The 25,766-nt window shown below is 37.5% G+C and overlaps 1 protein-coding gene and 1 non-coding gene across 14 annotated transcripts in view; one reads left to right on the plus strand and one right to left on the minus strand.

The window, feature by feature from the left end:
• PRRC2C (proline rich coiled-coil 2C) overlaps window positions 1-25,766 on the minus strand; it is a 96,331-nt gene that overhangs the window by 24,721 nt on the left and 45,844 nt on the right. For 12 of the 13 annotated variants that reach the window (XM_060091270.1, XM_060091265.1, XM_060091262.1 and 9 more), the window contains exons 13-21: window positions 20,564-20,733; window positions 19,856-20,108; window positions 18,623-18,833; window positions 15,159-17,411; window positions 12,715-12,923; window positions 8,715-8,869; window positions 6,836-7,667; window positions 6,331-6,416; window positions 28-216 (exon numbers count right to left, since the gene is read on the minus strand). In XM_060091270.1, the coding sequence (XP_059947253.1) occupies window positions 28-216; window positions 6,331-6,416; window positions 6,836-7,667; window positions 8,715-8,869; window positions 12,715-12,923; window positions 15,159-17,411; window positions 18,623-18,833; window positions 19,856-20,108; window positions 20,564-20,733 (4,358 nt within the window). The remainder of the gene's footprint in view (window positions 1-27; window positions 217-6,330; window positions 6,417-6,835; window positions 7,668-8,714; window positions 8,870-12,714; window positions 12,924-15,158; window positions 17,412-18,622; window positions 18,834-19,855; window positions 20,109-20,563; window positions 20,734-25,766) is intronic. The other variant, XM_060091261.1, reaches the window with a different exon arrangement.
• On the plus strand, window positions 15,002-15,074 carry TRNAE-UUC (transfer RNA glutamic acid (anticodon UUC)). The gene has a single exon. It is a non-coding gene; the product is annotated as a tRNA-Glu (tRNA).

Genomic DNA, 25,766 nt, shown 5'->3' on the forward strand with positions numbered 1-25,766 from the left:
TACATCTGGAACATGAACTATATTTACCTTCTGGGCTTTGATAGGGCCTGCCCGTGGCTGCTTCTGCCGTTGCTCTTTAGGTTCAGATATTTTGTCAGTAGTTTTTTCCGAAAGCACAGGAACAATTTCATTTTCAGCCCCGTTTGAAGCTGGAGCACCAAACTGAATTGTGTCAATTCCAATTTCAACTCCACTTTCTTGACTATTCTTTGTTCCCTAGTAAGAGAACATTTAAAAACTTGCTTCAGATGTGAGAGAGTGGCACGGACATATATACACTACCAAATGTAAAATAGCTAGCTAGTAGTGGGAAGCGGCCACATAGCACAGGGAGATCAGCTCCGTGCTTTGTTACCATCTAGAGGGGTGGGATAGGGAGGGTGGGAGGGAGACGCAAGAGGGAGGAGGTATGGGGATATATGTTTATGTATAGCTGATTCACTTTGTTATACAGCAGAAACTAACACACCATTGTAAAGCAATTATACTCCAATAAAGATATTAAAAAAAAACCCTCTGGTTCTATAATGATAAAAACTTAAAAAAAAACTTGCTTCAAAGTAGAGTTCAAATTTGACTGAATGATTTATGTAATAGCACACATTTTAAAAGTACAATAGAAGGTCTGAAGCAATCTACATCCAACTGAGATTAACTGACCTTGGTTTATGTTTTAGGGGAACATTCCCTTAACCCTACTGATTTGTATTAGAAAACAACTGATAAAATAAAAACTAGGACAAGACTTAAGTTTTAAAGTCCTGGCTTTAAGTGCCCTGGGTGGAAGGGCAAATCACAGCCTCAAGTTAAAACAAATGTAAAACATCATTTAAAACAAATGTAAAACAAATACAGAAAGGCACCACCAGCAAGAGATAAATGAATGAATTAAAGGAGGAGTAGAAAAAAGATAGGAATTCCAGTGTCACCCACTTCTGCTTTGAAAATAAAATGGATCAATATACATGAAAGTACTTTGTGATTGGTAATGGCATGCACACACATCAGAAATTCATTCATCAATTAAACTGCTAAATTATGTAATACCTTCTTTGTGCTAGGCGCTGATCCAGGCAGACACTACCAATCTAACGTGCATTATAATGGATGAAGAAAATAAACAACTAAAAAGTTAGATAAGGGATACGCAAAAATTAAAATATGGTTAAACCACTTAGAAAAAGGCCCTACCTAGCCAACACTATCAAACTCTTAGAGGAAAACATAGGCAGAACACTCTATGACATAAATCACAGCAAGATCCTTTTTGACCCACCTCCTAGAGAAATGGAAATAAAAACAAAAATAAACACATGGGACCGAATGAAACTTAAAGCTTTTGCATAGCAAAGGAAACCATAAACAAAACCAAAAGACCACCCTCAGAATGGGAGAAAATATTTGCAAATGAAGCAACTGACAAAGGATTAATCTCCAAAATTTATAAGCAGCTCATGCAGCTCAATAACAAAAAAACAAACAACCCAATCCAAAAATGGGCAGAAGACCTAAATAGACATTTCTCCACAGAAGATATACAGACTGCCAACAAACACATGAAAGGATGCTCAACATCTTTACTCATTAGAGAAATGCAAATCAAAACTACAATGAGATATCATCTCACACCAGTCAGAATGGCCATCATCAAAAAATCTAGAAACAATAAATGCTGGAGAGGGTGTGGAAAAAAGGGAACACTCTTGCACTGCTGGTGGGAATGTGAATTGGTACAGCCACTATGGAGAACGGTATGGAGGTTCCTTAAAAAACTACAAATAGAACTACCATATGACCCAGCAATCCCACTACTGGGCATATACCCTGAGAAAACCATAATTCAAAAAGAGACATGTACCAAAATGTTCATAGCAGCCCTATTTACAATAGCCTGGAGATGGAAACAACCTAAGTGTCCATCATCGGATGAATGGATAAAGAAGATGTGGCACATATATACAATGGAATATTACTCAGCCATAAAAAGAAATGAAATTGAGCTATTTGTAATGAGGTGGATAGACCTAGAGTCTGTCATACAGAGTGAAGTAAGTCAGAAAGAGAAAGACAAATACTGTATGCTAACACATATATATGGAATTTAAGAAAAAAAAATGTCATGAAGAACCTAGGGGTAAGACAGGAATAAAGACACAGACCTACTAGAGAATGGACTTGAGGATATGGGGAGGGGGAAGGGTAAGCTGTGACAAAGTGAAAGAGCGGCATGGACATATATACAGTACCAAACGTAAGGTAGATAGCTAGTGGGAAGCAGCCGCATAGCACAGGGAGATCAGCTCGGTGCTTTGTGACCGCCTGGAGGGGTGGGATAAGGAGGATGGGAGGGAGACGCAAAAGGGAGGGGATATGTTAACATATGTATATGTATAACTGATTAAATTTGTTATAAGGCAAAAAATTAAAAAAAAATAAAATAAAATATATTAAAAAAAAAAAAAGAAAAAAAAGAAAAAGGCCCTAGGAGGTCATACTGAAACTGAATCTAAACTATAGGATTAGTGGAAGGTGTTTCTGGCAGAGCAAACATCTAGTGTAAAGGTCAGGAATTAAAAAAAAAATAAAAAATTAGTGAGGCTGGAACACAGCAGGTATTAGGAACAGTGGCAGAAGATGGACAAGCAGAAAGTTAGATGACATGTGGTTTTGTAAGCCTGAGGAAGTTTGTAACAATGTCCCCCAGGGGACATTCAAAACCACAGATAGTACTCAACGGTACACATACTGTGTTTTTCTTCCTATACATACATACTGATGATAAAGTTTAATTTACAAATTAGGCACAGTAAGAGAACATCCAAATTGCCAGCCACACTATTTTTGCGCTTTGGGGCCACTATTAAGTTATGTAAGGGTTATGTGAACACAAGCACAGCAAAACGACCAACTTGATAACCAAGATGGCTACTAAATGACTAATGGGTGGGTGGGAACACTGGATTTCATGACGCTATTATTCAGAAGGGTGCGCACAACTTAAAACTTATGAACTGTTTTTTCCTGGAATTTTCCATTTAATATTTTCAGGCTGTGGTTGACTGCAGGTAACTGAAACCACAAAAACTGTACTTAACCTTTTCATGGAAGAACAAACTAAAAGACAAAACTAGGGACAAAGTTAAACTTCAGGCCTTGGTCTTATAATCAAGTCACTATTTCATATCATTTTTGCTACCCCTGAATTAAGTGTGTCAATTACTGTGTAAGGTTATTGTTATATTTATCAGTATAACAATGTCAACAATAGGAATAACGCATGTCATTCAGATCTATTTTTAATATCTGAACATTCACTTTCAACTACAAACAGTACTGATACAACTTAGAATAAACATCTGTTTTAGTCAATGTTGAAATTTTCTAGTCAGTTCAATATAAATGTACAATTAATCTTAGAAGAGAGAATGGTGCAGTACTTAATAACTGAAAGCTATTGATTTTATGTACAAAACAATTCAGAACTTATAAATAGTTAAATGAATAGGAAAATAGTTAATGGGACTTAGAGAACGTTAGACAATTTTAGGAAGAATATTATATTCTTTGAAACAAAAAGTGTCTATAAAATATACGTAAGACAAGGAGAGATGATAAATTCATTCTATCCAGAAAATATAAAGAACATAAAGAGGACGAAGAAAAATATGCATGAGAAAAATGAGATACCAACAAAATATCTTGGTGCGCCAAGAGGCTGAAGAAGAATGTAAGCATCCTTTTAGTATTATCAACTTGTAGTAGAATGTCTACAACAAAAATCTTGCAGCTGAGAGATTATGGTCCCTGTACTTTAATGTCAACTTAAAAGCCTGGACCAAACATTTTAATAAAATTATTAAACCAGTACACTCATCCAAAACAAAGAAAAGAAACTTTCTACTCCATCCTTCTCATTAGTAATGAAAAATCAACTTTCTGTACAAGAAATGCTCTAATTAATCATAATGTCAAAACAAATAGGCAGAGGAAAAATGATTAAACTGGGCATCTCAGATACAGAATCCAGTGATTCTTAATTCTATTTTTACAAAGAGTTCTCTGTAGAACTTAAAAAAATCAAAACAGATGATGAGGCCTACTCCAGACCTAAGTCAGAAAGCTGAACTGGGGGTAGGGAACAGCAGGACGACTTCCCTGAAAGGAAAAAAGAAGAAAAAAAAATCTCTTAACTGTATCTTCCTTGACATTTCTCTGCTCCCCTTTTATGGCAAAACTACTCTAGGTTCTCTACACAGTCGGCCTTCCCTCAGCATCCGTGGGCTCCACCGCCCTTGGATTAAAAAAACACAAAAAAACACCGGAGAAAGTTCCAAAAAAGTGAAACTTGAATTTGCTGCACACCGGCAACTATTTACATAGTATTTGCATTGTATTAGGTATACAAGTAATCTAGAGATAAATATATGCAAATACCGTGCCATTTTATACAAGAGACTTGAGCATCATTGGACTCTGGTATCTGCAGGGGATCTTAGAACCAATCCCGCTGCGATACTGAGGGACGACTGTACTCATCTTTTCTCCCATTTTCTCTTAAATTCACACTAACCAGGTTTTTGCACCAAGTGCTCCACCAACATTGTTTTTGTCAAAGTCACCAGTGACCTCCACATTGTTAATGCCAACTGTCAATTCTCAGGGTCTGTCTTACTTGACCTTCCAGCGGCATTTGACACACTTGATTTAACCCTCTTTAAACTCATCTTTCACTTGGATTCCAGGACACTTTTCTCATCACTTAGCTTCTCCATCTCCCGCAACTCCCTGAGTTAGGACTTGGTTTTTGTTTCTCTTCTCTTTTTCTAACTACTTTTATAACTCATTCTCCCTTCGTGACCTCAACCAACCTCATCACTTAAACACCATCTAATGACTTACAAATTTATGTAGTCAAACTGGACTATCTTCTCTGAACTACAAATTCTTATATTCAACTACCTACCTGACATTTCCACTTAGATGTGTAATAAACATCTTAAATCTAACAAGTTCAAAACTGAATTCCCTGATCTTCTTCCCCAATGATGATTCATTTTACAGCTTCTCAATCTCAACTGAGGGGAACTCTATCCCTTTTGTTGCTCAAGTCAAAAGCTTTGGAGATAACTGACTCCCTTTTCTCACATACCACATTTAATTCATCAGTAAATTTATGAGCTCTATCTTCAAATACCCAGAAACCAACCATTTCTCATCACTTTTAATGTCACTTTCCTGGTTTAAGCTATCATCATTTGATTACTGCAACAGCATCTTACCATCTATTCTTTGCTCCCACAGACTGTTCTTAACAGACTACTTAGAATAATAGTCTTTAAAAAAATCAGATGCTACTGTCTTCCTACCATGCCCGAAGTCCCTACCAGATCCTCCACCTATTATCTTTCCAACCTCATCTGTTCTCTTTTCATCCCTTACTTCAATCCAGCCATATGGACCTCTTCAAACACATCACGCATGCTCCTGTGTTAGGGTTTTGTATTTACTATTCTCTGAACCAGGAATTCACTTTTCCTCAGACAACTGAATAGCATGCTCTCTTACCTCCTTCAAGTCTTTAATTCAAGCGTCACCTAAGTAGCCTTTTCTGGCCACCCTATTTTAAGCTGTCTCCACACCCCTTGGGAAATTCCTTATAAACCTTCCTTGCTTTTGCTTTTCTCCTCAGCACTGATCACCATTTAACATTCTATGTGTTATTTATTGTTGGTTCTCCCCAACTACAATTGAAGCCCCATGAGCGCAGGGCTTTTATTCTGTTTTCACACCACCACCCACTTTTTCTAAGGCCACAGGTTAGGACAGTGCCTGATACCATCACAAGTGCTCAATAAATGTTTGTTCAATGAATGAAGAATTGCTGGCCTAAATAGTCAATTACCAATACTGCGTGTTTGAGAAATTATGTTAGAACAACCTCCCGGAAACTCTGCTTCAAAGTAATTATACTGATTATTCAAACATGCATATCATTAAAAACACAGAGCAGTCCAGAAAATAGTAATTGCACTTATACTCTCTGTGTCACAAAGCTAGAACTTTTAAAATGTTGGCCTTAATATGTCTAAAGGTGAGAAGCAGCTTATAACTGTTGAGATTCAATAGCATTAACATCACTTAGGAACTTATTAGAAATGTACTCAGGCCTTAGCCCAGACCTAATGAATCAGAAACTCTAGGAATGGGTCCCAGCAATCTACTTTAATAAGCTCTCCAGGTGATTCTGATGCATGCCAAAGTTTGAGAAACTGTTTTAAGGAAACTCTGCCACACTAACCCCACAAAAGCCATTATTAAGTCTGCTCCTACCTCTGATGAAGTAGCTGATCCAAATGATGTTAGGGGCTTATTCCATGCACTGACTGAAGGTGGCTGTGGTGGACTAATGGGACCTACTGAGAAGGAGAAGCCACAGGAAATATGACCATTAAAATTTAGAGGCTAATAATCTTTAATCCATTTAACCCTTTCTTTTAATGGTAGCTAGATAATAAAACAATGACTTTTCACATGGTATATAATACTTAAAGAGATTCTTGCATACCAAAATAAATATAATCTCCTCCGAAACATTGTACTATTGTTTTATCAACACAAAGTTGTCTCCATAAAATATGGCTGTTAAAAATATAACATACTTGTCTTAGAAACAAAGGTTTTAAGAAAGGAAGCTAAGAAAAGATTACTGTTACTGCTTCCTACTGAGAAAAAAGAAATGCCTAGGAAAAAACATACTGAGTATATAAATAAAATTGAAAACAAACCCCCAATTCCCATGCCATTTCCCACCCCTCACTTCCTGTTGTACACTTACATTTCTTAGAGATGTCATTCAACACAGCTGGTGGGGCCACCTTGTTATCCCATAATTCAGTTGTAAGAGTGCCATGTGACTGTGGGGTCTGGATGGGTTTTCCTGTGGCTACATAATCTGTGCCATTAGGTGTCTGGGCTGAAGGTAGTCTAATTGAAGGAGGTGGCTGTTTTGAAGACTGTGTTGTAGTCTGTAGTGGACTCTGGACTGGTTTGTGAGTCTGTCCCTGAGTCTGGGCTGGAGCAGTAGGGGCTGGGACTGAGACTTGGACTAGGGCAGGGGTTGGGGCTGGGGCTGGGGCTGGGATTGAGGCAGGGACAGTCGGGGCTGAGGTGGGGGCAGCTGGGGCTGAGGTGGCTGGAGGTGGAGCTGAAGCTGGTGATAGAGCTGAAGCAAGGATGGGAATTGAGGCTGAGGCAAGGATGGGGACAGAGGCTGGGGTGGAAGCGGAGGCAAGGATTGGGGTTGGAGCTGGAGCTGGAGAAGAGGCTGTGGCTGTAGTTGAGGTGGAGGCTGGAACTGGAGCTGAGGCTGAGGCTAAGGCTAAGGTTGGGAGTGGAGCTGAGGTGGAGGTAAAGACTGGGACTGCAGCTGGGGCTGGAACTGGAGCCGAGGGTGATGCTAGAACTGGAGCTGGGGTCGAGGCTGGAACTGGAGCTGAGGTTGTGGCTGGACCTGGAGCTGAGGTTGAACCTGGACCTGGAGCTGAGGCTAGAGCCAAAGCTGGAAGCTGTGCTTGCTGGGTTCCCGTAGCCTGTTTTTTGGCAAATCTTGGCGGGAGCTTAGAAGTCTGACTTCTTCCTTTTTCATTTGCATTCTTTTTATTCCAGACCTTAAAAAATTTGCAGGAATGATTTGTGAGTAACACAGCTGAAAGTAATAGTTCATACACAGACATTCCAACAAAGCTATCTACTGCTAATTTAACTCCTTTACAAAATAGCTACTTGATAGAATAAAAACATCAAGGTTGCCAATGAGATTTTAAATTACAAGATGCTACAGGGGAAGAAAGACAAATATGTATTATATATTCTTGATATACAGGTCCACAATCTCTTTTCCACTATTCTGAAATTAAAGAAATTAAGGAAATTTGCACTAAATTCATTTGGCAGCAAAATCTGACCCCACCTGACAAAAAATTACTGACTTCACTCAACTCATGTTTGGCACAGAAGCGTTAATCCTGGGAGTGTTGCTAGGTATTATGCTATATAAAATATGCACTAATGTATCTTCCTAAACAATAATAACAAATAAAATATGAAAATATCTAGTCCCAAGAATTATATTCAATTAAACTCAATACTACCATCCACACAGGATTTTTACAGTGTTTCCTGCTTTTAAGCCTCTCATCTGTTAGGGCTCTTTATCGCTATGACCCATGTGTTCTATTTATTTTTATCCTCTGTCAGCATTTAGTAAAATGGGTGTTGGGTTGATCTAAAGGAAATAATGTATTGTGATTCATACTATGTATTTCAATGAACTAATTTAGATTACAACAGAAACTTGTATAGGTCAAGAATCTGCAAGTTATTAGAGATCATGGTAGCTGTATTCATTAAATTTCCAAGATGATTTAAAATTAACCCTAACTCTGCAATGAAGTAAGATGGGGCAAATAAGATATATTTTGAAATAAAGTAAAGATGGTCTTCTCTAAGGCAAACGGTGAGCTAGTGATTACATTCTACTTAAAATTTACCTCATTCTGGTTAGAAACAGTTTAAAGTTGTGAAAAATCAGGTCATTCTCAACACTTGAATAATAAATGCAGCCCTGACCTTATAGGTGGATAGAAACCTTGACCATTTCCTAATATATTTTGGGCAACAATCTAAATAACTAGCAAAAAATTGAAACGCTAAACCTGTATGATTTGTTCTTCCTTCTTTCGGCGTTCTTCATCCTGTAAACGTTTCTGTTGTTTTTTGGATACAACTTCAGTAAAACCATCATCATTCAAATTTGACTGGGGGTCTTCAACTACTGTTACTTCAGGATGGTCATCAATTATAACAACACCTACAGATATACAAAAAGATTTAAAATGATATTTTTTTGCAACTGAAAAGATAAATAGAAATGTTTAGTCCAGTAGTGATTAAAAAATAAAAGACATGGCAAAGATCTAGTTCTTATAACTCATAGTATATAACTCATTTCCTACACCATAAAATGGCCATTTAGCAGCAATATTTGAAAAGATTTCATAGATATATGAAAAGATTTCGTAAACAGGTTAAAAATAAAAGTCCTGAGACTATCTACTTTGAATGATATATTATACATCTTTCTTTCTTAAGCAATGTAGTGGTAACGCCTTGTTTTTTAAAAGAAAAATCAAGGGCTTCCCTGTTGGCACAGTGGTTAAGAATCCGCCTGCCAATTCAGGGGACATGGGTTCGAGACCTGGTTCGGGAAGATCCCACATGCTGTGGAGCAACAAAGCCCGTGCTCCACAACTACTGAGCCTGTGCTCTAGAGCCCGTGAGCCACAGCTACTGAAGCCCGTGCTCTGCAACAAGAGAAACCACCGCAGTGAGAAGCCCACGCACCGCAACGAAGAGTAGCCCCTGCTCTCCGTAACTAGAGAAAGCCTGCGTGCAGCAACGAAGACCCAATGCAGCCAAAAATAAATAAATTTTAAAAAAAGGAAAAAAAAAAAGAAAAATCAAAATTGTCTTATCGTAGTCAAATCACTTAACCTCTACCTCTCCCAGCCTCAAGATGTGTGCTGTGCTGTAAAGATCTAAGTAGTACTTTATCTCATTTGCATCTAACCATTCTAAGAGGTGGGTATTACTATTGTTTCCCCTTTTCAAAGGATGTAATAAGCTCTGAGAGGCTGATGTGCTAACAATGCGATGTTGAACAACTAAGCTGGTCTTATGATTCTTAATGCCTCTAGTTTACATAGGCTATTGTCTATAATGTGGAGCTGTTAAAAACATGAAATACATGTTAAAGTTCCACGTGAATGTAAAGTGGCATAGATGTACATACATCATAATAACCCAGTGGAAGAATAATTCAAGATATACTTTCAGCTCATTGTCTAACTAACAATTATTCCGGCTATCTTGTTAAATTATTCTATATTCCAGTGAGTATAAGAAATCTAGATCCATTAACTAATACTTAGAAGAAAAATAAAAACAGTCCAGATGATGTGATTTTGGGTTGTAGGCATAATGTTTGCACAATAAATATAAGAAAAGGGTGAGGCAATTCAAATAAATTATTTTAATTTTGCAAATATAAATATATAATATGTTCTGATCAGGAAACACATAATAAAAATAGATACTCGCTTGGGAATGATACATATACAATTCAGAATGGTGATAACTTGCAGGGGCTGGCAAGAGAATATGACCATGGAGTGGATTATAGGGAATCTACTGGCAAACAGTTCCTTTTAAATAGCTAAAAATTTGCATTTATAGAAACACCGACAGGGAAACAAAAAATAAATACTAAGACTGGCTTTCACTCTTTATAAACCTATTACTGTTATTGTTTTTCTAATAAAAATTTAATTTCAAAGGAAAAAGCCAATTGATTCTGATTGATCTATGACGCTTCTACTTGTGTTCTAAATCCTTTAAGAAATTAACTGTGTATAACACAACACTGTAAAGCAATTATACTCCAATAAAGATGTCAAAAGAAAAAAGAAATTAACTGTGTAAAATGGAGCATATGCTCATCTCAATGCAAGGTTTTAGTCCAACATTTCTAAGGATGTCATGCACTTCAGTATTTCAGACTTGTGAAGAGACCTCTTCATAATTCTAAATTCGTCTCATTTTTCACTTAAACTAAAAAGTGTGTGTTTAAAGCTCATCTTCATAGACATGCCATCACTCATTATTTTATTTTATTTTTTTTTGCGGTACGCGGGCCTCTCACTGTTGTGGCCTCTCCCATTGTGGAGCACAGGCTCCGGACGTGCAGGCTCAGCGGCCATGGCTCACGGGCCCAGCCGCTCCACGGCATGTGGGATCCTCCCGGACCCGGGCACGAACCCGCGTCCCCTGCATCGGCAGGCGGACTCCCAACCACTGTACCACCAGGGAAGCCCCATCACTAATTATTTTAATTTTCTTGTCTAAGAGCTCCGTTAGAAACCTTTTGAATAATTCACTCCATTACATGAAGCATTTATGGACATGTGAACAATACTTTGTTCTCAACACCCTGTTCTTGCCTGGTGCTTTGCAATGTTTTGGGCTAACGGGACATTATTAGAAGACCATTTTTAGGAAAAGGACCTAAAGATGACTCTTAAAATTAACTTCAACAAGTTAAAACTAATAGCTCAATTTCCATTATCAATTCAGAAATAACTGACTTCTTACCTTTTTATACTGTCTTAATCCAATAATATAATACTTTGCAAAATTTCTACTCCAGAAGTTGTTTGGAAAAAGAGAAACTAGTAAACAAATATTTGAGAAATCTGCCATGTTCTGTGGACTTCTGTAATCTTCACTTGTCATTTTCCAAATGTGGTGTTTAGATGTGGTGTTTAGATGGATGTTAATCTCTTCTCATGGACCACAATAAGATTAGCATCCAAGCTTCCTATGGATTTACTTTAATCGCTCTCTCTAAATCAGAACTTTCCAACATTAGCAGTATTAACATTTTGAGCTAGCTGTCCTGTGCACCACTGTAGGATGTTTAGCAGCATTCCTGGCCTATACCCACTAAGATGTCAGCAGCATCCAGCCACCAGTTTTGACACCAAAAATATCTCCAGAGATTGCCAAATGCAGAACCATCCCTGTTAAGAACCACAGTTCTAAAAATTCTTAAAACGCGCAATTAAGTTTATTTCTTTCCCACGTGAATCCTAAAATGGTAGTCTAGAATTAGCTCTCAAAGGTTTGCGTGCATCGGAATCACCTGGAGAACTTGTTAAAACACAGATTGCTTCACACTCCAAGAGTTTCTGATCCAGCAGGTCTGGGGTAGGGCCCAAGATTCTGTATTTCTCACAAATTTCCAGGTGATGTTGATGGTCTGAGGACCACGCTTTGAGAACTGCTGGTCTAGAAATAATAATGCCAAAGCCCTGGGCCCAGATCAAATTTAGTATGTATAAATAAGTATTAACTAGATGAAAGAAAACTCTCATCTACATCTCTAATACTGGAATGACAAAAGTACCTAACCAAAGTTTCCCATTACTACTATCTGGTCTTAACTTAGTAAATCTCTCAATCTTATTCAGTATTTCCAGCTTAAGTCTCATCTGAATGAATGGCAAATGGCACATTTTTACATGTATCAATATACGTGTCTACTCATAGAGATTCCTTGTTAACTACTTCATCAAATATTTCCTTCTTGCTGTGTTATCCTTCGTATTTGATATCCTATCATTCCATGGCTTTCTGAAAGCATTTATCCATAGCAACACTACCTCCCATCCTATTATTTATTCTCTATTTATCGTATCTTAGACGCCAATTTTATCAAGGTCATAACTCACTGAGGTTAACATTTCTTTCCTTTCAGACACAGAATATGTACAGATATAACTAAGCATCTTCACATTTGGTTTTCTGTGCTTCCCCACACCTGTTTAGCAAGGTAGCGGTTAATTTCCTTTTTTTTAAAAGAAGAACAGTGAAACTCTGTGGATTATCTTTAACAAGAATTTTATCAAGCACTCAAGCCTATGCTAAAAGCTGGTGTTATTTCAGTTAAAGCTATATCAGTTGGTGATTCATAACCAGTCTCTATCTCTACCTTGAAGTTCAGCTCTTTCTTTTTTGATGACTTCTTTATTTACAGTATCTATTTAAATGTAACAAATAGATAAACAGATAGATATATAAAAGGGACCTGAGACGCACTTGCATAGTTGTTGAGATCAAACTGTGACAGTGCATCCACTTTCTCTTTGGGTTTTTTAGGGCCTGGTTTGGGCTCTTCTCTTTTTTTCCCAGTAGAATCTTTGGAGTTCTTTTGTCCTGTACCATTAGGTGCTCCTTCCTGGTGGTGTGCAGAGCTGCCATTGACAGGATCAGCACCAGCTGTGCCTGCCGACTGGTCATCAAATGGCCTACAAAATAATAATTTGAGATTTTATTACTACCTCTACATATCCGAACAAAAGAAAAATGCTCTTAGTGGCAGTTTCTGAAGTTCAATCTAAGAAGAAATAACAGTGGGATAGAAGACCCTAACTCTAAAACTAACAAGCTTTAGTGACTTTTATTGGCTACAACTTCACTAAGGCGGAGCTTCCCAGTAAAGGAGATAAGACAAGCTCCTTAGGATACTTTCCAGCAATTAAATTCTAGAATTCTAATTATCCTCTGAAGGTTCTTATCGTGTCTATTCTTACTGTGTCTATCATGTTATAAATGAGCTATCAACATTGTTTATAGCACAAAATTTCTGTGATCCAAGCTAGTCCAAAGTATTCACTAGTGAATCTTCTCCACAAGAGAGCAGCGTATGAAAAAATTTTTTTAAAGAATTCTATGCTTACAAGTATGTTTTTTTAAAAAAAAGTTCAATCGGATTTATATACATGTAAACATTTTAAAAACCAGTTTTAATATGGAAACGATTCACGTCACAAAACCAAAGGTATTTCTACAGGGTTTTTTTTTTAACCTAAAAGATTCTTTTCTTGGGTTCATTTTATAAAAACTTCATGAAAATACACCATGAAAAATGGCCTTACCAATTCATTTTCTGCTCAGTCTATAGTATTACTCAAGATAAAAGCTTAACAAGAGCCTGACAAAAAGCATGACCTCAAACAGGTGAAGAATGAATTCATTTCTTCTAAATGGGACTCTTGCAAAACATTCATTTCACTACAGCCAGTAACTGCTATTTCTGCAGGTTCAAAGTTGTTAACATCTACATAGCACAAAAGTCTTGCTAAGTAGTTGAGATCTACAGTGCACACAAATCACATCAATTTTTCCCTTGAGTATTATTACCTGAAATTCTAATAGTTTGGTTACAGTCAACAACTATTGATATGTTGTTATTGTAACTTATATGTTATCCTATTCTTTTGACTTTTAAAGGGAGGTTTAAATTCTGTGTTAAGCAGGTACTCAAACACAACTGGTAGTATTATTTCCCTGGAACTTCTTCTAAATTATCAGAAAGCAAAAATATTTTCGCTGACTGGTATAGTAACCTGAAGTGCTAAGTGTCAGTAACTAACCAATGCAGATTAAGATACTTTGCCTGAATAAATTTCCTACCAGCTCAGGCTGCAAATCTGGGAATTGGTTTAAAAAAAAAACAACAGGCAGGCCACAATAATAGTTGCTTACTATATACCAGGTGTTACATTAAGTGTTTCACAAATATCATGTCACTAAATCTTCACACATTTTTATAAGTACTATTACTTTCTCCCCCTTTTACTGGTGAGGAAGCAGAGTTTATACTACTAGTAAATACCAGAGCCTAGATTTAAAACTAGGAATAATGCTACTTTATAATGTTTCCTAATACTAAAAATAATAATAATAATTTACTAAAACCAACATTTTAATATTTAAAAAAACAGACCAAGTTTAGCACAGTTGAGAAAAATTCTTTTAAAAACACCACCAATGACATGGTATTTATGCTACTGGTGGCCTTGGTGGTTGGGCAGGACTTTGCTTTCTAGGCCTCTCTCTAAGCTGGATCATTTGTTGTAGGTTTGTAACTTGAGTGAGGAAGATAATTTATCCTTAAGTTTCAACATTCACTCTCTAGAAACCAGTCCAGAGTGACTGTATATGGTTACAACATATTAATTTAAGTCCCAGAGGACACCTGTGAGCACCAGTTTTCCAAAGAGAAACCAGGAAAGAAAAGCAGGCTGCTCATCATCAGTAAGATGATTTACTAAATGGAAGACACTGTATAGGTCCTGCCCTAGGTGTGTAGATTTTCCCAAACCTACAAATTCCTAACAGGACTCTTTTGGGAAATGTAAGGTAACAACAGGCAAAGACTCCTGAGACACACTAACCTCTTTCTCAAGCACCCTTACACTTGTAGAATAGAAAAAAAAAATTCTAGGAGAAGAATGTCTTGGTCCTCTATAGACTAGCTCCTTTGCACAGTTCAACCAAGAAGTATACCTTTAGCTTTGCTAAAGGTGCAAAAGTAGGGAATTCCCTGGTGGTCCAGTGGTTAGGACTCTGTGCTTTCACTGCCGAGGGCCCAGGTTCAATCCCTGGTCAGGGAACTAAGATCCCACAAGCCGCATGGCGGCCAAAAAAAAAAATGAGAGAAGGTGCATAAGTAATTATATCTAACACAAAATACTCACCCTCGCTTTCCACTTTTTGATGGTGGGCCACTTCTCCTTTCATTCCTAGGGCCTGAGAAAGTCCTTCCAGATTTGGGTGGACCATTGTTGCCACGCCGATTCTGGCGATCTATGCCAGGTCTCTGACTAGAAAAACTTCTCTTTGCTATTTCCCTTTTTGGAGGTAAAACATTCTCTCCAGCCTTTATAACCACTTGTGCATTCAAATCAGCATTTTTTTTTTCATCCCTTTCGCGCCTCTCATTGAAATCACTGCTTTCAGAAGCTGTTTCCCATTCTTCGTTTGCCTGATCTGAAGAGTTCTGATTAGATAAGTCTGGTGTCTTATTCCCAGAAACATCCCCAGCAGTATTAACTGGTTCTTGAACCACATTACTAACTGTGCCATCTGTGGGCACTGCCACCTCATTGGTTTTTGAAGCAGCCTCCCTCTCTCTTAGCCGTCTAAATCGGGGAGGTTTATCTTGCCTCGGTGGTCGGGTAGGACGCTGCCTTCGGGGCCTCTCTCTAGCTGGGTCAAATTTTCGCTCAAATTTTGGAGGCCGTTTATCTGCTGGCATAGGAATAAACTGCTCATGTCTTCTTGGTGGCTCTCCTTCATCTGGTTTAGGAGCTTCTGCCTGCCTTGGGTTCCACTGATTGTCCCGATAAGCAGGTCTTCGTAAAGTGGAAGGGCGTGACGGGCGACCTCCAGGATCCCTTCCACCACGTCTGAATGTTCCCCCTCTGCCTCGCCTTGTAGGCTCTCCTTTAGGGAGGAAGCCTGGTTTAGATTTATCATCATCCCTTACAAAAGGTTTTTCTAGAGGTCTACTATCTATTCGGACATGATTTTCAGGCTTGAGAGAAGATGGAGGCTTTACAGGTTTTTTGTTTTCAGACCGTTCCTCTCTTTTGGGCAGTTTACCTTTGCTTAAACTATCCTTGTCACTTGCACTTTCATGAATTTCACTGTCTGTGTCAGTCTCTGAACCTCGCTGTCTTCTTCTTTTGGGAACTACTTCAAAATCAGAGCTCTCACTTCGTGTTTCACTTTCTTCTCGCTGTCTGAGGGGCCCTGGGGGCACATGCTCTGCTCGTGGCTTACTGTCTCTATACTGAGGATAGTCTCGAGCATGCCCTCTACCACCCCGGCCACGCCCTCCATAAGAGCCTCTATAGCTTCGCCCTCTGGAGTAATATTCACCTCGGCCTCGACCTCTGTACCCTTGATCTGGAAACCAATCTCTATCTCTAGCTTCTTTCCAATAGGCCCTAGGGGGTAAAGTTGATTCTTTCTTAGCTGTTGGTCTTAAATCTGGTCGAGACCTCTCTGTAACAAGGTCTTTGCTGATGACTTTCTCAGGTTGCTTTTCTTCCTTGACTGTTGGTGCTGTGACAGTTTGCTGGTTTACAGTTTTAGCTGCAGGCTCTACCTCAACACTACTTACAGGTTCCAAAGGCTTCTCGGTATCCTGAGGTGGCTTTTGCACCAAAGTTGAAGGTGAAGTTTCTACTGAAGGAAATTTCTCTGGTTCTGGTTGAGGTGGCAGTGGAACTGACTGTGGCTGAAGCGGTGCCACAGGTGGTGGGGGTGGAGGAAGAGGCTCTTTCTTTTCTGTCTTTTCAGGTTTTGCCATTTTTTCGGTGACCTTTTCTCCCTTTTCTCCTTCTTTCTCCTTCCTTTGTTCTCGTTCTTCTTTCATATCTCTAAGTATAGGTTTTTTAATAGGACCTGATCTTCTCACAGGCCTATCATTACCTTCATCTCTTCTGCTGGAGCTAGGCCTTGGGCCCCAACGAGTTTCCGATTTAGATTTATACAGTTTTTCAGGTTTTGGTCCTTCAGAAGATCGTATAAAGCCCTCTTTTTTTGGTTTTTCCTCTGGTCTTTCTGCTGGTTCTTTTGAATCAATGCATCTGCTAGTTACTTTAGGAATGCTTGCAGATGGCTCATTTCTCTGCTCCTCTGATTTCTGAGTATGGTTAGATCCATGGGACACACTTCTTTTCCGGGCAGGCTGACTTTCTCCAGCTGAAATTCGCTCTTCTTGAGTGGATACAGTCTTTTGATCAGGTACGTCAAAACAAGCAGGCTGATTATTTGTGTCAGTATGATGAGGTCTAATGTCTTCCACTGATCTGCTTAAAAACTTCTGTACTTCTGTCTCACTTGATTCTCTGACAAAGTCTGCTTTTGGATGAGCCTCTAACTGACTATGTTCTACTGGATAAGCAGCAGTTATCTGTTCCTGATCCAATGGGGCTTCAGGCCTATGATAAGGAGAATTCAAAGAAATAACAGCCATCAAGGCAAAAATCTTTCTCACAGGTACATGTACAGCAAAATAACCCCTCTAATTTAAAAAGGAAAAATGGATCCTAATCATAAAGAGCGTTATGTCTCTATAAAAAGTTTAGTGCAACATTATTCATAATAGCCAACAGATAGAAACAACCTAAATGCCTACCGACAGATGAATGGCTTAAGAAAATGTGGTAAATGCATACAACAGAATGTTGTTTAGTATGAAAAAAAGAAAGAAAATCCTGCTATATGCTATGTCATGGATGAGGACATTACACTAAGTGAAATAAACCAGTCACAGAAGGACAAATGTTGCATGATCCCGCTTATATATACTATATAATATAATCAAACTCATCCACACAGAAGGTGATTGCCAGGGACTAGGAGGAAGGCGGAAATGAGTATGATTAAATGGGTAAAAAATTTCAGTTGTGCAAGATTAAAAAGTTCTAGAGATCTGTTGTACAACATTATGCTTATACTACACACTTAAAATTTTGATAGGAAGGTAGATATGCTATGTTTCTACCCCCACAATTAAAAACAAATGAAGCTCATTCCTCAAGAGGAAGTTTAGACCATGCTGACGTGAATTTTTAATACCGAAACTAGTAATTTCCACTTATAACGAGAGTACACTAGAGTAGGTCCATCTTTCCCACTGAATCAGAATTTTAAAACACCATAACATACACTCCTTAAAAGGGCAGAAGTTCTAACTTCATGGTTATAAAGTGTTAGAGATCACCAATTGTCTGATACTTCAAAGTAACTCTGTAAATTAGTGTTTGTCCTTAACTCAGCCTTAGAAAACTTCCATAAGATATCGATAATTAAATGTCTACCATATTTCTCGTTAGTGGAAGAACTACATCCACACTTTAGCCACATTACATGTCAAGTACCTAATCAACAGCAGAATCTTGCCAATTTTAACATCTACCACTAAATTTCAGCATTTAACTAAGTGTACAGAACTACGTTTCAAAATGCCCTAATCAATACAGAAATGCCAGAAAAAGGAAAATACGTCCTAGAATGAAATAAGGCATACTAAAATGGGAGAAAATCACATCGGTGGCTCAGTCCTAAATCAGAAAGATCTTCAGAGAGACTACACAGTTTTCGTTTCCCCACAATATTCCATTGGTCTACTAATAATTTTAATAATTACCTTATATCCTCAGGTTCTTCTGTTGCCTTGGGAGTGGTGGCCTGCTGAGGCTCAGTATGAGGATAGGGATCTGACCCCCACATCATACGAGGCTCAGAGAGGGAAATTGCATGATCTCTTGCAGAGCGAGCTATATGCTCAAATGACTCAGAGCTGCTCGGTGACCCTTCCATCTGGTCTCTTCTCATTAATGGCTTAGGAGGAATCATTCCTATACAAAAGATCAGAAAAAGATTGGGGGATGGGGGTAGGAGAACAAAGGAAACAAAATCATCATAGACGTAGAATCTACATTATTACTTAATTACTATTTGGACATTCTATATTTAAACCAAAGAAATACTTTTGGCAAGTAAAACTGATTAATTCAAAAAAATAATCAGTGAAAATTATATTGAGTTTTTCTGTGAATGAGATTTTTATCGTTGCTGTTAAATAGATTTAAAAATTGAGGAAGCAAAGCAAGCAAAACCATAAGAACAGCCTATTTTACTTTAAAGGAAAGAAAAGATAATGCCTATAAAAATCAGATAACAAGCACCGTGACTCTACGCATGTTAAACATTATGAGAATTACACTAAGTGATAAATTTTCAGAAAAACATTTTCTATAGAAAATCCCATTAATCTAGTTTAGTTGATCAATATGCTATAAATTATGCCTCTTAAATTTAAAATTTTCAGTGTAAATTTTAAAATAAAGATGTGATTCTTGATCATATTTTTGTCACCTTTAAATTTTCCTCTGCACTGTCTTGGTACTGGATTATCTGGATTTATTCTGATAAAGACTGCTATTTTATTTGTTTTTAGCTAACCTATTAGGAAATCCAAGTGTTAGGCTGGCAAATGATAGAGAAAGTTGAAAAGCTGTAATATACAATATATGGACAAAATTCAAATGCTCAAACACCTGATGGAATAAAAACAATGTAGCGAATAACAGATATTAAAACTAAGATAGTAATTTTCCATCTGAAAATTTTAAAATAGTATTTGCAAGAGAGAAAACATATTTTCTCTTTGGTCTTACCACACTGTTGGTACAGTACCTGGCATTTAACTACTCTGTGCTGAGAGAAGACACACAATTTTATGATTAAAAAGTCCTATTTAAGTTCTTACTAGATTATAACTCTCAAAGGAATTAAGACTAAAAACGTGGGGAAAATGAAAAACTCTGAACTTGCAAAACTGCAAGTGAGCCATGAGACAATGCCAACTTAAACTTACCAGGATGAATGGATGGAATATCCATAGCAGGTCGACCTGATATCATTCGCGGATCCATGTATGACTGCATCATGAGCCACCTTGGATCAAAACCCATAGAAGCCAAATGCTGAGGGTGAGGCTGCATGGCCTGGTAAAGAGGTCTGTGTGGCGGTGGAGGGACAGCACCACTGGATGGCTGCTGTGAAGGAACCGTTTGTGGAAGTACACCTTGCTGCTGCTGCTGCTGCCACTGCTGCTGTTTCATCTGTTCCTAAAAAAAGCAGGACCCCACATCTGAGACTTCAGTTCCATGTGATAAATTAATATAATCAATCAGAAAACAGGCTTTTTTGAAACCTTGAGAGAAAAGAATTCCAAACACATTTGACAGTGAGAGGTGGCAAGATAAAAGAACAAAGAATAAGTTATGACATTTTGCCTTACACTTGACTTAAGCAACGAATCACTCATTAATTATACTAGAGAAACCACTTCCTAGAAAGGAAGATGGTTTCTATAAATGAGGTAGACAGAAAAAAGGAATGACACAGAAGTTTCACAGTAAAGCCCTTATCAACAAACTTTTACTAATTTAAAAGGAGGAAATTTTTCAGGGAAAATTTGTATGCTTTGTGTATTTTGAGTTTTATGTCAAATTATTTCTTATATTACTGAACAATAAACCTTTTAAATCACACATACAAGATAAAATGTTTTTATTGTTACCTGCTGCCGCTGGAATCGTGGTGGTAAAGACTTCTGAAACTGTTTAAAATAGCCAGATAATATAGCAGGCCGAGGCTGAGACCCTGATTCTGGTTCTGTTTCATGTGCTGCTTGTGTGGTCTCTTTTTCACTGCGATTGCTATCTCGTCTACTGAAAACTGGGTCATCTTCTGCCCAAAGGAAAGGTGAAAAATAATTTATACTCATCAACGACACTTGACAAATACATGTTGTTTGTACTGGAGTGAAGTAATTAGATTGATATATTTAAAAAGTTAACAAGGAAGAAAGCATCCTTACTCTAAAACACTTTTGTATTTTAATATTGGTAACCATCAATGAGGTAACATTAGATTAACAAAACCCTAGACTTTCTCAAAGCTGGATTAAGACAGAAATCTTACATGCCCAAATGCTTTACCATACAAATGTCTGTATTTGATATTTTGTGATAATAAACCATTTCAAATACTACCTATTTTGCACTGATTCACTAAATATTAACACTACTGTCAACATTTACTTGGGGTTCTCTAGGACTTAGGTGAAAACACAAATGGCCTATAAATACTTAAAATAGAACACACTGGTTTACTTAAAAATTTTTTTGATCAGGGGATGTTATCTATAAAGAAAACTAATGAATCTAAGTCTGATGACAACAGAGTGATCACCAGCTATCTTCAAATATATAAATCATTATTCTGTGATATATTTGAAGATAGATGGTGATCACTCTGTTGTCATCAGTTTAAAATCATTATTTTATGTAAACGGTATCAATTATGATACACGAGAAGGAGAACCATACACATCCCCCCCCACAAAAAAAGTTCTCATCCCAAAGAAAACCAGAGCCTTATACGTTCTAGAGAATGCCATTTGTCACTACAAAGTCATGCATATTATAAATTCTTTTCTCAGAGAATTAGGGGTGGATTTTAATGGGAAGCTAATGTAATGCCAATGGTAAAACGATGCAGTAAAGAATCACAAATCACATTTTGTCTGTATTACATTCAATATTAAAAATGTTAAAAAAATAAAATATTAGAGAGAAAAGAGAGCCAAGTAGGTGCAACATTTAAAAATGAAATGGGTACATCTCACGATAAACCCAGCTAAAATTAAACTGCTATCAGAGAACATATAAAATGTGAATGAAAATAAAAGTGTCACTAAATAACGATTATTAAAAACAAAACCATAATTAATTATGTATATATAGTGGCTGCTGATGGTTAAATTAATTAATCAGGGTCATTACATGTATTCACTGGCAGAACTAGGACTAAAATGAATTTCCTTATTTCTAATCCATGGTCCTTTCTCATTAACTGTGAATGAGATTCCCTAAGGTTGTTCTCTTTCAGAATTCATCAATTTTAAAGTATACAAATGTTTTTCTGTGGTGAGAAATTTTACTTTACCTTTTTTGAGTGTTTTGAGCAAAGTGCTTAAGATATATAATAAAAGCCCATTATCAATATCAACTTATCTCTAGATGGCTTAATATAAAAATTTGTGAAATCTGGTAACTAAACAAATAATCCATATGGGCTGTATCTTATTTTTTTTAAAAAGTGAGATAAAACACTCTTACTCTTTTTATAGTTACATTAAGGACCAAGTTTGAAGGTAACCCAGAACATAGATAAAAACTTAAAGCAAAACTTTAAACAGCTTTATAACTTCAAGCAGCAGGGTCTTATAGAAAGAGCATGGGTTTTGAGGTCAAAAAAAATTTCAGTATTTCCGTAGCAGAAAATACACTGAAATAAAACTATTTCTATTTTAAATCACTGTGAACTCAAGCTATTCATTAAGACTGAATTTTACAGCAAGTTTGGAGCAAAGTTTTATTAATTAGAGTTTATAAGCCAAGTTGGGAAAGAACAAAAAAGCTGATTATAGCTAGCAAAGGCTTTGGATTTTTTTTGGCAGCACTGTGCGGCTTGCAGGATCTCAGTTCCCCAATCAGGGGTTGAACCCATGCCCCCTGAGGTAGAAGCGCGGAGTCTTAACCACTGGACTGCCAGGGAAGTCCGGCAAAGGCTTTTTTCAAAAAGCATAATTACTGTCTGGGAAGCATATAAATGACCTACGGAAGCTTTTCTATTCACACTGGTAGAAAAACAAATATGAAATTATGAACTGAGTACAGTCATTTAATTATGACAATCCAAAATTCCCATTAACCTCTATTCAACTTAAGTTTTAGAGGTATTAACACATGTGAACAAATGAAATTTTATTTAGTAGTTAAATGTCTTGGAATCAGAAAGAGTAGGAGAAGAATCAGCATCTCTTAACTATGAAGCTAATACAATTTTGCAGACAAAATAGAATTAAAGGTCATCTAACTATACGGTATCTACAATAAACTCACTTTAGATCCAAATATATACATAAACTGAAAATGAAAAGATGGACAAAGATATCCCATGGAAATAGTAATCAAAAGAGAGCAGGGTGGCTACACTAACGTGAGACAAAATTGACTTTAAATCAAAGAAGTTTTACAAGAGATAAAGAAAGTCATTAAATACTAATAGAAGGTTCAGGGCCTCCCTGGTGGCGCAAGTGGTTGAGAGTCCGCCTGCCGATGCAGGGGATACGGGTTCGTGCCCCAGTCTGGGAGGATCCCATATGCCGCGGAGCGGCTGGGCCCGTGAGCCATGGCCGCTGAGCCTGCGCGTCCGGAGCCTGCGCGTCCGGAGCCTGTGCTCCGCAACGGGGGAGACCACAGCAGTGAGAGGCCCGCATACCGCAAAAAAAAAAAAAAAAAAAAAAAAAAAAAAAAAAAAACTAATAGAAGGTTCAATACTGCAAGATACAACAATTATAAAACACTTATACACCTAGTAACAGACCATCAAAATGTATGAAGCAAAATACTGACAGAATTAAGGGGATAAATAGTTGCACATTAATAGTTAGAGGCTTCAGTCTTCCCTGGTGGTTTAGTGGTTAAGAGTCCACCTGCCAGTGCAGGGGACACAGCTTCGAGCCCTGGTCCAGGAAGATCCCACATGCTGCAGAGCAACTAAGCCCATGTGCCTAGAGCCTGTGCTCCACAACAAGAGAAGCCATCACAGTGAGAAGCCTGCGCACCGCAACGAAGAGTACCCACAAGCTTGCTGCAACTAGAGAAAGCCCATGCGCAACGAAGACCCAACAGAACCAAAAATAAACAAACGAATTTATATATATATAAATATAGAGGCTTCAACATTCCAATCCCAATAATGGCTAAAATAGCCACAGAGAAGATAAATAAGGAAAAAGAGGACTTAATAAACCAACTAGATCCAACAGACATATACAGAACACTCTACCCAAAAACAGCATACACATTTTTCTCGAGGGACATTTCCAGGACAGATCACGTTAAGCCACAAATCAACTCTCAAGAGTTAAAAAGACAGACATCATATAAAATATTTTCTCTAACCACAATGGAATGAAGTTAGAAATCACCAGAAGTAAACCTGAAAAATTCACAAATCTGTGGAAATTAAGCAATACACTCTTTAACAGCCAAAAGATCAAAAAAGAAAAGTGCAAGGGAAATTGGAAAATACCTATGAGATGAATGAAAACAAAAGCACAACATACCAAAACGTCTGGGATGCAGCAAAAGCAAAGCAAAGAGGGAAATTTATAGCTATAAATGCTTACATTAAAAAACAGGAAAGCTCTCAAATCAGTAACCTAGAGTTACGACTTAAGGAATGAGAATAAGAAGAACAAACTAAACCCAAGGTTACTAGAAGGAAATAAAAATCACAGCAGAGATCAAGAAAATAGGAGAATAGAAAAATAGAGAAAAATCAATGAAAACAAAAGTTGGTTCTTTGACAAGATCAACAAAATTGACAAATCTTTAGCTGGGGTGGGGGGGTGAACTAAGGAAAAAAGAAGACTCAAATTACTAAAATTAGAAGTGAACATGGGGACAATACTACCAATTCTATAGAAAGAAAAGGGATTATGAGAGAATTATGGACAACTGTACACCAACAAACTGGATACCCTAGATGAAATGTACAAATTCCTAAAAACAAAAAATCTACCAAGGCTAAGTCACAAAGAAATAGAAAACGTGAATAGAGTTTTAACTAGTAAGGAGACTGACTTGGTAATCAAAAATCTCATGACAAAGAAAAGCCCTGGACCTGATGGCTTCACTGGCAAATTCCACCAAACATTTAAACAACTAACATCAATTATTCTCAAACTTTTCCAAAAAATTGAAGAGGAGGGAACACTTCCTAACTCATTTACAAAGCCAGCATCACCTTGATACCAAAGCTAAACAAGAACACTACAAGAAAACTACAGACAAATATCTCTTATGAACACTGATGGAAAAATTCTCAACACAATACTAGAAAACAGAATTTAGCAGCATACTGAAAGTGTTATACACCGTTTACCAAGTGGGATATATTCCTGGGATGCAAGGATCGTTTAACATACAAAAATCCATCAATACATTACACACTGACAGAATGAAGGGAAAATAACACATGATCATCACAATACAGAAAAGGATATGACAAAATTCAACATTTTATGATAAAAATACTCAAACTAGGAACAGAAGGAAACTACCTCAACATAATAAAATCCACTTATGAGAAACCCACAGCTAATACCACACTCAATGTTGACAGACAAAGCTTTTTTTGTAGGATCAGGAACAAGACAAGGGTGCCTCCTTTTGCCACTTTTATTCAACTTAGTACTGGATAATTTTGAGGGATTCAACACTGCAGTGGAGGAAGTAACTGCAGATGTGGTGGAAACAACAAGAGAACTAGAATTAGAAGTGGAGCCTGAGGTATGACTGAATTGCTGCAATATTACAATAAAACTTGAATGGATAAGGAGCTGCTTCCAATAGATGAGCAAAGAAAGTGGTTTCTTGAGATGGAATCTACTCCTAGTGAAGATGCTGTGAAGCCTGTTGAAATGACAACCAAGGATTTAGAACATTATTACATAAACTTAGTTTGGGAAGCATTGGCAGGGTTTGAGAGGATTGACTCCAATTCTGAAAGAAGATCTACTGTGGATAAATGCTATCAAACAGCACTGATGTTACAAAGAAATCATTTGTGAAAGGAGGAGTGAATCGATGTGGCAAACTTCACTGCTGTCTTATTTTAAGACATTGCCACAGCACCCCCACCTTCAG

Source organism: Mesoplodon densirostris, chromosome 2 (genome assembly GCF_025265405.1).
Source record: "Mesoplodon densirostris isolate mMesDen1 chromosome 2, mMesDen1 primary haplotype, whole genome shotgun sequence".
Classification (NCBI taxonomy): Eukaryota; Metazoa; Chordata; class Mammalia; order Artiodactyla; family Ziphiidae; genus Mesoplodon; species Mesoplodon densirostris.